The 13,049-nt window shown below is 55.5% G+C and overlaps 1 protein-coding gene across 7 annotated transcripts in view; it reads left to right on the forward strand.

Moving 5' to 3' along the window:
* The window catches only part of MOK (MOK protein kinase), a 71,468-nt gene that overhangs the window by 50,661 nt on the left and 7,758 nt on the right, over positions 1-13,049 (forward strand). For 3 of the 7 annotated variants that reach the window (XR_015252003.1, XR_015252004.1, XR_015252005.1), the window contains exons 1-7: positions 4,743-4,801; positions 6,307-6,408; positions 7,393-7,566; positions 8,123-8,237; positions 9,667-9,867; positions 9,952-10,283; positions 10,541-10,708. Coding sequence is in view for 3 of the 7 variants with exons in the window: in XM_086708780.1 (XP_086564906.1) it covers positions 4,622-4,801; positions 6,307-6,408; positions 7,430-7,566; positions 8,123-8,237; positions 9,667-9,867; positions 9,952-10,032 (816 nt within the window). In the remaining 4 variants the exon portion in view is untranslated. Of the gene's footprint in view, positions 1-4,338; positions 4,416-4,621; positions 4,802-6,306; positions 6,409-7,392; positions 7,567-8,122; positions 8,238-9,666; positions 9,868-9,951; positions 10,508-10,540; positions 10,709-13,049 lie in introns of those variants that run through there. The other 4 variants (XM_086708782.1, XR_015252006.1, XM_086708780.1 and 1 more) reach the window with 4 other exon arrangements.

The following is a 13,049-nucleotide window of genomic DNA, read 5'->3' on the forward strand; positions in this document are numbered from 1 at the left end:
ATAAAATGGGCAATCTGGAAGAAATGGACAAATTCCTAGAAACATACACTGCCAAAACTGAAACAGGAGGAAATAGAAAATTTGAACAGACCCATAACCAGTAAGGAAATTGAATTAGTAATCAAAAATCTCCCAAAAAACAAGAGTCCAGGGCCAGATGGCTTTCCAGGGGAATTCTACCAAACATTTAAGGAAGAGTTACCACCTATTCTCTTGAAGCCGTTCCAAAAAATAGAAATGGAAGGAAAACTTCCAAACTCTTTCTATGAAGCCAGCATTACCTTGATTCCAAAACCAAAGATCCCACTAAAAAGGAGAACTATAGACCAATTTCCATGATGTACATGGATGCAAAAATCCTCAACAAGGTATTAGCCAACCGGATCCAACAATACATTAAAAAAGTTATTCACTGCGACCAAGTGGGACTTCTACCTTGGATGCAAGGCTGGTTCAGTATCCACAAAACAATCAGTGTAATTCATCACATCAATAAAAGAAAGGACAGGAACCACATGATCCTCTCAATAGATGCAGAGAAAGCATTTGACAAAATACAGCATCCTTTCTTGATGAAAACCCTCAAGAAAGTAAGGATAGAAAGATGATACCTCGACATCGTAAAAGCCATATATGAGAGACACAATGCTAATATCATCCTCAATGGGGAGAAACTGAGAACTTCCCCCCCTAAGGTCAGGAGTAAGACCGGGATGTCCACTTGCGCTGCTGTTATTCAACATAGTATTGGAAATCTTAGCCTCAGCAGTCAGACAACACAAAGAAAAGGCATCCAGATAGGCCAGGAAGAGGTCAAACTTTCACTCTTTGCAGATGACATGATACTCTATATGGAAAACCCAAAAGATTCCACCAAAAAACTAGAATTGATTGATGAATTCAGCAAAGTTGCAGGATATAAAATCAATGCACAGAAATTGGTTGCATTCCTATACACCAACAATGAAGCAACAGAAAGAAAAATCAAGGAATCAATCCCATTTACAATTGCACCAAAAACCATAAAATACCTAGGAATAAACTTAACCAAAGCGGTGAAAAATCTATACGCTGAAAACTATAGAAAGCTTATAAAAGAAATTGAAGAAGACACAACAAAATCGAAAAATATTCTATGCTCCTGGATACGAAAAACAAATATTGTTAAAATGTCAATACTACCCAAAGCAGTCTGTGCAGTCTACATATTCAGTGCAATACCTATCAAAATAACACCAGCATTCTTCACAGAACTAGAACAAACAATCCTAAAATGTGTATGGAACCAGAAAAGACCCCGAATAGCCAAAGCAATCTTGAAAAAGAAAACCAAAGCAGGAGGCATCACAATCCCAGACTTGAAGCTGTATTATAAAGCTGTAATCATCAAGACAGTATGGTACTGGCACAAAAACAGACACTCAGATCAATGGAACAGAGTAGAGAACCCAGAAATGGACCCACAAATGTATGGCCAACTAATCTTTGACAAAGCAGGAAAGAATATCCAGTGGAATAAAGACAGTCTCCTTAGCAAATGGTGTTGGGAAAACTGGACAGCGACATGCAGAAGAATGAACCTGGACCACTTTCTTACACCAGACGCAAAAATAAACTCAAAATGGATGAATGACCTAAATGTAAGACAGGAAGCCATCAAAATCCTTGAGGAGAAAGCAGGCAAAAACCTCTTTGACCTCTGCCGCAGCAACTTCTTACTCAACACGTCTCCAGGGGAAAGGGAGACAAAAGCAAAAATGAACTATTGGGACCTCATCAAAATAAAAAGCTTCTGCACTGCGAAGGAAACAATCAGCAAAACTAAAAGGCAACTGACGGAATGGGAGAAGATATTTGCAAATGACACATCAGATAAAGGGTTAGTATCCAAAATCTATAAAAAACTTATCAAACTCAACACCCAAAAAACAAATAATCCAGTGAAGAAATGGGCAGAAGACATGAATAGACACTTCTCCAAAGAAGACATCCAGATGGCCAACCGGCACGAGAAACACTGCTCAACATCACTCATCATCAGGGAAATACCAATCCAAATCACAAGGAGATACCACCTCACACCTGTCAGGATGGCTAACATGAACAGCTCAGGCAACAACAGATGTTGGCGAGGATGCAGAGAAAGAGGATCTCTTTTGCCCCGCTGGTGGGAATGCCAGCTGGTGTAGCCACTCTGGAAAACAGTGTGGAGGTTCCTCAAAAAATTAAAAATAGAACTACCCTGTGACCCAGCAATTGCACTACTAGGTATTTATCCACGGGATACAGGTGTGCTGTTTCAAAGGGACACACGCACCCCCATGTTTATAGCAGCCCTATCGACAATAGGCAAAGTACGGAAAGAGCCCAAATGTCCATCAATAGATAAAGAAGATGTGGTATATATATATATATATATACGTATATATATATATACATATATATATACACATACATACATATACATACATACATATATATATATATATACACACACACACACAACACACACACATACATACATGATGGAGTATTACTTGGCAATCAAAAAGAATGAAATCTGGCCATTTGCAACTACGTGGATGGAACTGGAGGGTATTATGCTAAGAGAAATTAGCCAGTCAGAGAAAGACAAGTATCATATGACCTCACTCATATGAGGACTTTAAGACACAGAACAGATGAACGTAAGGGAAGGGAAGCAAAAATAATATAAAAACAGGGAGGGGGACAAAGCATAAGAGACTCCTAAATATAGAGAACAGAGGGTTGCTAGAGGGGTTGTGGGAGGGGGGATGGGCTGAATGGGTAAGGGGCAGTAAGGAATCTACTCCTGAAATCCTTGTTGCACTGTATGCTAACTAATTTGGATGTAAATTAAAAAGAAAAAAATAAACTGCATTGAGATTACCACTCCAAACACCGTGCATGTAAAAGAAGAGGCAGGATTCACGCTCAGGTCTGTCTCAGTCCATAGCCACTTCGACCACACGTATTTAAAGTGTACGGCCTGGTAAGTCTGGGCAGACGTGTGCACCCGTGAAGCCATCATCACAGTCAAGCTAGCAAACAGATCTCTTGCCCCTAAAAGTTTCCTCATGCCCCTTGGTCATCCCTCCTGTCCTTTGTCCCCAGGCAAAGACTTTTTGTTTAAATTAGTAAATAATTTAAACTAATTTAAAAAATAAATTAGTTTGCACTTTCTAGAATGTTCTCTAAGTGGAATTGTATAGTATGTGCTCTTTTCTGACCTGGATTTTCCCCTCAGCATCGCCATTTTGGAGTCCGTCCATGCTGTGGTACCAGTGCCACGGTTCCAAGCACTTTTGAAACGGTCCCGTGGTTCTTGTCTGTTCTTTTCTGGTTTTGCCATTGTTTTCTCTCTTTGCATTTCAGTTTGGAAAGTTTCTGTTGGCATATCTTCTGGCTCCCTGCTTCTTTCCTTGGCTGTCTAGTCTATTGAGCTTATAAGTCACTCTTTATTTGTTAACGGTGTTTTTTATTTCTAGTACTTCCTTTTGATTCTTTCTTAGAGTTTCCATCTCTCTGCTTGCATTTCCCATCTGAGCTTGCATGTTGTCTGCTTTTTCCACTAGAGCCCTTAACAGATTACTCATAGTGATTTTAAATTCCCTGACTGGTAATTCTAAAATCCTTACATCTGTGCTCTCTCTGAAACTGGTTCTGATGCTTGCTTTCTCTCTTCAAACTGTTTTCTCTTGCCTCTTAACATGCCTTACGATTTTTGTTGGAAGTCCAACATGATCCACTGGGGAATGGCATCAGTTGAAAGGCCGCCGGAGTGAGGTTTCGTGGTAACCTGGGTAGGAAACGTGCCCGCATTTAATGTTTGCCGGAGGTTTGTAGGTACCAGAGGCTCCAAGTGCATTACCAGCCTCTAGTTTATCAGCTGAATGTGTGAGGGGTAAACAGAATGGAAGAGGTATCCCGAAAAGGGTCTACCCAGTCTGTCTGACCTGCTCCCAAGAGCTCTTCGCTCCAGAGAACTGGCCCCAACCCTCCTCCCCTCCCCCTCCCCCAACAGGGAAAACAAAGCTGCCAGCAGGGCTAACTTCGCAGCTAGAGTCCTGATTGGGTGACATGATATGGTGTTTAATTCATTTGTAGGGGCGCCTGGGTGGCGCAGTCGGTTAAGCGTCCGACTTCAGCCAGGTCACGATCTCGCGGTCCGTGAGTTCGAGCCCCGCGTCGGGCTCTGGGCTGATGGCTCAGAGCCTGGAGCCTGTTTCCGATTCTGTGTCTCCCTCTCTCTTTGCCTCTCGCCTGTTCATGCTCTGTCTCTCTCTGTCCCAAAAATAAATAAACGTTGAAAAAAAAAATTCATTTGTAGACTCACGAGGTGACTTAACGTTTCCCCAAACCTGTAGACGTCCGGAAATAGTCGTCAGACACAGGTAGGATGTCTGTAAACGTGTCCCACTGAGCAGAGACCCCACTCTCTTATCTGTCACAGGCACTCTCAGGTGCTTATAAAGTAATTTCTTTTCACAAGCTAGTTGCAAGGCTGGTAATTTTCCTGTTAGCGCATAAACACTTGAAATGGTCTGTGGTACAGCAGCGGCTTGAGACGTCACTTGTCCCCGCCTTTCTCCCCTTGCAGCAGGACGTCCTGAAATTAGGGGACTTTGGGTCCTGCCGGAGCGTCTGCTCCAAGCAGCCGTATACCGAGTACATCTCCACGCGCTGGTACCGCGCCCCCCGAGTGCCTCCTCACCGACGGCTTCTACACCTACAAGATGGATCTGTGGAGTGCAGGCTGTGTGCTCTACGAGATCGCCAGGTAGGCCCGAGGCCCACCTCGCGTCTGAGGACTCCCGCCCGGTGCCCCCCCCCCCCCCCCCCCCCCCCCCCGAGTGAACCTTCCCGAACAGGTTGCCTGGCGAGGCCCGGCCAGCCCAATGGCGTCATGCCGGTGCCTTCCTTTACCAAACAGATTTTGCAGGCATCCTGCTCACGTGACTGGTGTTAACTTGACGGAAAACGTCGCAGGCTTTCCTTTTACTTTGCGGCAAATACTCTCCTCGTCCGCTTCTCACAAAGTACAAACTACCGTCAGTCAGCTCTTCCCTGAGGTCGGTGGGCCTCCTGACTCGGCCTCATCGTGGAACGACTGACGTTCAGAAGCAGAGTGGAGGGCGCTTCCTGCCAGCTGGCGGGGCCTGCCGTGTGGGCAGCGGCCCTGCTCCCGGGGCCTTCCCTGAGAGAGACAGTCCGCCGAGTAGGATGCTCTGGCCGCAAGCGTGAGGGTGGGCCACTTTGCGGCACGGCTGGATTCCAGAAAGCCCCGGCCTCCCCGGCCTCCTCTCCCCCAGCCTCGGGGCTTCGCCGCTGGATGGAGCAGCGGCCCGGGAGAAGGGAAGGGGCTGGTCTCCCCCAGAGGCGAGGAGGGTGTGGGGTTGAAGAGGCCCAGGGAGGGGCAGGGTGGTGCCCGAGTGCTCCGAGCGGATCGCGAAGGACGAGCAGGTGCGTTTAAGGTCGGGTGACGTGCATCACAGGCGGGGACCCGAGTCATCGGTTGCCGCCTGCCCAGCTAACCACTTCGTGAATACAGACACACACGTCCTTCAGGACGTACCTGTTGATAATCGGCTTGGTGCTTTTGGAAAGCCGAGTGGCGATTTCACTGATGCTAAAAGTACTGACGGTCCTTTCCGCTGTGCTGAGATCCCTTGAATTAATCCGAAAGGATGTTGAGGGACTTCAGTGTCGAGAACGTGACGGCTGCTCATCCGCCGAGCGAGGGGCAGCCCATGGGGAGACCGTCGTTCTGCCCCCCACCCCATCTCAGAGCCACCTGCCCGCGCAGAAGTGGCCCCGGTGCTCAAGCGGCACTAGTAAACCCTCCGCCGTGGCCTGTCCTGTGAACTGAACTCACTTATAGAAGCCTAAATTCTTTCATCCGCGATTCCCAAATCCATAAAATCGCTGAAAACCAAAACGTTTCTTGGACTTCATCTGTCAACAAAACCGGACCTGACGCACCATGAATTTTTGTCGAAAAAGCCCCTGGGACGCGAGACTTGAAGTTAGGTGTCCCGGTGTGAACATTCCTGTTTCGCTGCAGAGATCCCAGGGGTACGGAGAGGAACGTGGCCGCGTCTTAAGAGTGTCACCCGCTCACTGTAAAGGAGAAACAGGCCGGGGCAGTCCCATGCACGGGGTGCCATGCGGCTTTCGTGTCCTCGGGTTTCTGTGGGAGCTGGCCGCCCCACAAAGGGGGTCGCTGGGATGAGGTGGCCCCGGCCTGTCCTGACCGCAGCTCCGCCCTGCCTCCCCCTCCCCCAGCCTTCAGCCCCTCTTCCCCGGAGCCAACGAGCTGGACCAGATCTCAAAAATCCACGACGTCATCGGCACACCTGCGGAGAAGACTCTCACCAAGTTCAAACAGTAAGTGCGTGTGCGCCCCGGGGCCCCAAGTGGACCTGCCCCCTGCGGGGGCTGCTGGGGGGAGCCAGTGGGGTGGGGGGGCGGACCGGGCCCCACCTCTGCTGCCCTCGTGGCTCCTCCGTCTGCCTGGGTCCCCGCGGCCGCTGAAGGGGCCCCAGGTCGGGCTGGTGTGAGCACCGAGCCGCTCGGAGCTGTCTCCCCCCACCCCGGGGGTCCCGCCAGGGTGCCCCTCCCTAGGTGCCAAGGGAGATGCTCCTGGCCTTGCTGAGGGCCTGGCCATCGGGTCCCGTCCTCTGAATAGTGACCCAGGACCCAGGGACCTCTGGGTGGAGAGGGATGCCACGTGCAGGCGGTGCGCAGTGAGCTGTGCCCAGAGCTCACCCAGAGCTGCCAGCCACACTGACGCCCACACCGGCACTGGTTGCTGAATCCGGGGAGCCGGGGGCCTCCGAGGGGGAGCCCCGTGGGCTGAGGGGGTGGGCAGCTCCTGGGCCCTTGGAAGGCGAGGAGGTGACAACTAGTTTGAATTCTTCCTTTTTCTGCTTATAAACTTTACATCATTTTTCTCAGGTGGGCACGTGCTCTGAGTCTTTTGGGGGGAAAGTCATTTTCTCACACTGATAGCATAACAGATTTCACAACCCCTGCCCTGTTTTTAAAAACGAGACTTTACTTTTCTAGAGCGGTTTTAGGTTCGCCGCAGAACTTAGCGGAAGGTACAGAGTTCCCTTGTACCCCGCTGGGGCACACGCAGCTTCCCCCTGCGCAAACCTCAGCCAGAGTCCATAAGCCTCCGGTGACACATCATTGTCGCCTCCACAGCTCGTGTGAGGGGCCCCTGGGCTGTTGCACTTTCTCTGGGTTTGGACAATGGTTCCGTCCCGCCCCCTTCTCCGTGCGGGTCCCTGTAGGATCATGACGACGGCTGGCCAGGTGCTCTACATAATGGCATGATCGTTTATTGTCATTGGGCTTTCAATACAGGTCGAGAGCTATGAGTTTTGATTTTCCTTTTAAAAAGGGATCAGGAATACCTCTACTGACAGCCAATTTGTCCCCGAAATGCCTCTCCCTCCTGCACGCAATGGTGGCCTACGACCCCGACGAGAGAATCACTGCCCATCAGGCCCTGCAGCACCCCTACTTCCAGGACCAGAGGTGGGCTTTCTTGGGCCTCCTTGTGGTAGGAGGAGCTGGCTGTGGAGACCTGGGGGGCACGTGGTGGGGCAGCTGTGTCCGGGAACAGCTCTGTCCTGAACTCGGGGGCCCCGGGAACATACACTTCGATCTTTTCTGGAACGGCCTCAGCGACTCCACAGCAGGGTCTAAGGGGGGCGGTTCTGTGGCTGCGCTGTGGCTGGTGCCCAGGCTCCGGGAGGGGCCCGGTGCACGTCGGTGTCGACCGGGGGATCTCGCCGTAAGGCTTGGGGGTGCTGGCACTGGAGTACCTGCCCGAGGGCGTCTAATTCTGCTCCTCCCTGTGCTCCAGCCGGTGTGAGCGGTGCGAGTGCAGGTGACGTCTGACCCAGACCTCCCGGGGGACAGGGCCCACGGTGCACGGGGCCCTCTCCTCTCCCAGCCCAGAGACCGGCAGGCCGACACAGAGGACGGAAAAGGCTCCCGGAACGGTTGACGTGGAAGAGGCGGTGACGAGGCAGAATGGTTGTGCTGCGCACGTTCTCAGGGGCCACTGCCCTCTCTTCCTTCCCCACAGGGCAGTGGAGAAGCAGGCTCTGGCCAGCCACAGGAAGTCCGTCTTCTCAGAGTGCCCCGTGGCTCCGGAACTACTCCTTAACGGCTGGCAGACTTCAAAGGAGGGCAGCAAACAGGTACTAAGTGAAGTCGGGGAGCTGGAAATGGTCTCGGTAGCTGGGACCCGATGCCCTCAGGTGGCCTGCGTCCCCACGGAAGACACCGCCCTCGGCAGGTGCAGGGAGCCGGGCTCCGGTCGTGCCTGCCCTTTCCGTCCCGCTGGCCAAGGGGAGACGGCGGGTGCGGCACCCCGTGTGCACGGGCCTGGCGAGGTGGGACTATCCCACGCGTGGGTGCCAGGTTCTCTGCCCATGCACTCTGCCGCTGTCATCTGCCTGTGCCCCCTGACCAGCACAGGGCACAGGCCACACTGACCCAGGTGACCCAGCTGGCGAGTGACCGGCCCCAGCCACCACACGGCCTCAGACGTCCACACGGGTGCAGCGGGTCCGGGTGAGCACCGGTCTGGGCCCGGATCGGTCGCTTTAGAAACGGCACCTTCCTCTTGCAGTCTTGTCGTCCTCAGGTGCCCCACGTCGCCCCAGCTCTCAGCTCCCTGGTCCCACGTTCTGGGCTGGCCCCACGCTTCTTGAGGACTGTGCCCTCCGTCACTCACCCCAGCATTTACTGAGCGTCGGTACGTGCCAGGAGCTGAGGCCATGGGTGTGGCTGCCGCCAGGAGGCTTTCTGGAATTCTAGGCTGCTGCCTGATACTCCCCCGTGGTGCACAGGCCGAGTTGTTCAGACCCGGTCTCCCGGTCTTTCCCCCCAGACCTGCTTTTCTCCCCATGCCTTCCCTTTAAGTGGGGGAGGCATCCCCCTCTCGGCAGCTCCCCACCCCCCACCTGAGCCTCCCTCATTTCACCTCCCAGCTGCTGTCCCTGCTCTGCCCTTCCCTCCTGGCCGACACCTGTCCGACCGCGTCACTCCTGTTGGCACTCCCGAGGGCTGCGCGTGTCTACAGGGGCCGTGCGGTAATAAGCCTTCCCAGCTTTGTGGGCCGTAAGGCCCTGTCACAACCGCCCTCTTTTCTCTGGTGCCTTGGATGATCCGTAAATGAACGGTGGGGCTGTGTTCCAATAGGACAATCTCCACTGAGACGGGAATTTCCAATAGTTGTGACATGACGTGAAGTTGTTTTCAGCTTTTGAAAAATGTAAAAAAATTCTTAGCACGTGAGCCACACGAAAGCAAGGCCGCGGGCAGATTTGGTCATTGTCAGGGAGTTGGAGTGGGGACCCTGAAGCTGCGTCACCGGCTCAGCCCAGGCTGGCGCAGGGCCAGCTGGCCTTGACGACTCGACTCGGCGCAGAGGCCCTGCCGCCCCCTGCTGGGCACGGTGACCAGCCCTGTCACTTGGGGGCTGGGAGTCTAGTCACCGCGTGGTCAAACCTCTGGGTCAAGTTAGATTAGGCGAAAGTCGTGCAAAAGAGCCCCTGTTGTATTTCCCGATTTCCATAAGGGGGACACCATTGCACGTTCAACGGGCCTGTGTTTTGTTTCAAGAAACCGTCCCTAAAGCCAGAGGAGGACCCTCCCACGAGACAGGGACCCGCCTGCCTGATGCAACTGCCCAAACTGAAGCTTTCGGGAGTGACCGAACTGGCCTCGTACCCCAGCCCCGTGCTGCACTCCGTGTTCGGACCCGGAGCGAACAGCAAAGTCCCGGTGCCGAGGCCCCTGAAGTTTGTCGGCACAAACCAGAAGGTAGCCTGTCTCGATAGCGTCCCTCCGCTCGCCGCCCCGGGCCCGTCCTGGCCTCCGCTCAGTGTCTGCCCTTTCCTCTGACAGGCAGACCCGCAGAAGGACGTGAAGCCTAACCTGAAACAGTGTCGTCTGCCCTCAATAGGGAGGAGAGGCGGCCGCTACTGAGCAGCGCGCGCCGGTCGCCTGCCGGGGGCACGGAACCAGGTGCGGCCGGGCCGCCGCGATCGCCTCTGAGCCTTGGGTGGAGGGCTCCGGGGAGAGCCCCGTCCCCCTTCGCGGAGCCTGGCGCCCCGAGAGCGATGCCCCGCTGGCCAGCCGGAGCCCGGGATCTGCACCCCGAGAGCGGCTGTGCTGTGTTCCTGCCGAATACGTTCGTCAGACCACCTCATTCGGGGCTTTGGTTTCATTCTCGTAACGTAAGAACTGGGGGTAAAGAATATTTTGTAATTTTTTATCTGAATCCGAAGAGAAATCCGAATTTATATTATGTGTTTAGGCTCGGTGTCGCCGCGGCTGTGTGCGCGGCGCCTCCAGGACATCGCCGACGGCGCCGGGCGCGTGACGGCGTTACAGACTGTGCTGTCGGAGCTTTATTAAAGAATAAGTGTCGTTACGACATTTGAACACTTCCTGACTTTAACACGTGTCCTGACCAGCCGTCTCTCTGCTTTAGGTTTTGTGAGCATATTTGGGGAATTTATTTTGTTGGGAAGACCGGTACGGCTTAATTTTGTTGCGCTTGAAAAGCCCGTAAGGAGTAAACGCAGGCCTGGCCTGGGTGCCGAGGCAGGGAGGCCGCCCAGCAGGAGGCTCGTCGGCGCAGGCTTCACAGCTTCCTCCCGTGAGTAGAGCGCGCTGCTCTCCGTGTGGGAACGATGCCTTCTTTCTTCGTCCCCACAGACTTACGATGTTAAAAAAAAAAAAAAAAAGGAAAAAAGAAAAAGAGCAAATTTCCCAGGTTAGTTTCAGTCTTCTTGTTCCCTCTTTTGAGACAAGTCTGTGACAGGCTGGTCATCGTCAGGGAGGTAGAGTGGGGAGTGGGGACCCTGGAGCTGTGTCACCGGCTCAGCCCAGGCTAGCGCAGGGCCAGCTGGCCTTGATGACTCGACTCGCGCGGAGGCCCTGCCGCCCCCTGCTGGGCACGGTGACCAGCCCTGTCACTTGGGGGGCTGGGAGTCTAGTCACCACGCGGTCAAACCTCTTGGTCACGTCCTCTCCGGTGGCCGCCACCTCTGGACCCGAGTCACAGGTGGTGGAGCAGGGCCCGGCCTCACAGGACAGTCGGCAGGTGGACGCGGGTGTGCGAGGCAGGGGGGGTGCGGGCCGAAGGGGGGCAGAGGCGCCCAGGAAGGGCAGAGTCAAGACTAGAAACAAGACTTGGGGGATGTTGAGAGCTGGGTGCACATGGCGAGGGGTTGAAGAGAGCTTCCTTTGACCCCATTTAACACCCTGGCGGGCTGTCCGATGCCCTGCTGTGCGGGCGGGCAGGGCACCGTTCTGCCTCTGTGGGAGGATCCGGGAGTTCCGAGGCCCGAGGGAGCTGAGGCAGGGAGGCCGGGGAGACGGGAGCGGGCGCCGGGATCGCAGAGGGCCCCGCTGTGGGTGAGCCCAGGCGGGGAGGCGCCGGGGAACCAGGCCCCCAAGGGCCAGCGGCTCAGCAGGGACGGGCTCCTGTCCTCGAGGACTGGCTCCACGGCAGAGTTGAGGAAAACTCTTACCCCCTTTAAGGGTGTAAAATTTGAGGGGAAAATCTTTAACATTCTCCCGCATGACTTTCTGAGAAAGCAAACTTGCCCCTCCCCACGGAGGGCCTCTCAGGCCAGGCCCCCGCGGGGTGTGACCTGTCCACCAAATGAAGCTCTTTTGGCTCAACGTTGGTCTCTGGAATAAAAGTGCCGTGAAGCAGCCACACCAGGCCCCAGGGTGGCCCCGGCTGGCCCAGCCCTGCGCCAGAGCGACTCCCCCGTCCCGCAGATTCGGAGCGCGGGAAGGTGCTGCCGGGAAGGTGCTGCCGCACCCCCTGGGTGCCCGCACGCAGCGGCCCGCTCTCGGCCCGGCGGTGGGCATGGGAGGCCGCGTCCGCCTCCGCTCGCTCGCGGCTGGGCAGGCGCTGAGGGAGGCCGCCTGAGCCTTTGCAGGCAACGCTATTAAAGGGCTCCCGGGCACGGGAGTTGTCGCCGCGGGCCCCCAGGAGGGAAGTGGGGTGGAAGTCCTGCTCCAGCACCCCGTCCACCTGGCTCACCCGCTCCCAGCACGGGAGGGGACCCCTGGGGCGCGGGCACACACAGCCGAGGTGCGGCCAGCCGTGCCGGTCCAAGGGTTCCGATTCTGACAGCCCTGAGCGGCACAGTCCTGCTTGTGGAGGAGGAAAAGCAGAGGCGATGCCACCGAAGCGACCTGGGCTCTGCTGCCCCCCGCTGCCGGGGACACCCCTGGGCGTGCGCCGTTTCCTCCGGCCGGGCCACGTGGCCGGCCCGCAAGCTCGCTGCAGGGCCGAGGGCTGAGCTAGAGTCTCCCTGGAACGCCTTCCTCCCCTCAGCTTCCCTGAGACCGGTCCCCACACTCGGAGAGTGCGCTCACCAGCTCCAGAAGCGTCGGAAAGCTCGAGGCAAGGGAAAGCAAATACAAAGCGGATCAGGCCGGCCAGGCCTACGCCCAGCCCGCCTCCTTCCCTGGCGTGTGAGAGCGTGACGGGCCGGAGTCTGGCCCGGGTGCCACGTGCCCAGGGCCCGCTGCAGGCTGCACGTCCGTGGTGGCCGTGCCAGTGTGTGGCAGTCACGAGGCAGTCCGGTTTTGGAAGCCAGCTTGGACCATGGGGCCGGGAGCCGACGTTGGGACACGGCTGGCCGTTGACTCCAGAGCCCGACCGAAGGGTGACCACAGACGGTGGACCGAGCGAGGCCTGCCCACTTGGAGGGCCGTGACCCGTGGGGCCGGTGAAAGCCGGGAGCACGGCCAGGCTCTCTGACCGTGCCCGAATTTTAACGGTTGTCCTGGGCCCAGCCAGGCCTCCACCTGTCCCTTCACAGGAAGAGGAGACGACCCCGGGGGGGGTCACAAGAGGAACTCTGGACTTCATTTTCCAAGACGGCCCTTGGTGACCCTGCAGCAGTCCGTGGGCCTCCTTGTGCGTCTCTGGACCTGCGGGGCTGGGGTTCTGTGCGTCACCGACAGCGCCTGGA

This window comes from Puma concolor, chromosome B3 (assembly GCF_028749965.1).
Source record: "Puma concolor isolate L17-30 chromosome B3, mPumCon1.1.hap2, whole genome shotgun sequence".
Lineage (NCBI taxonomy): Eukaryota > Metazoa > Chordata > Mammalia > Carnivora > Felidae > Puma > Puma concolor.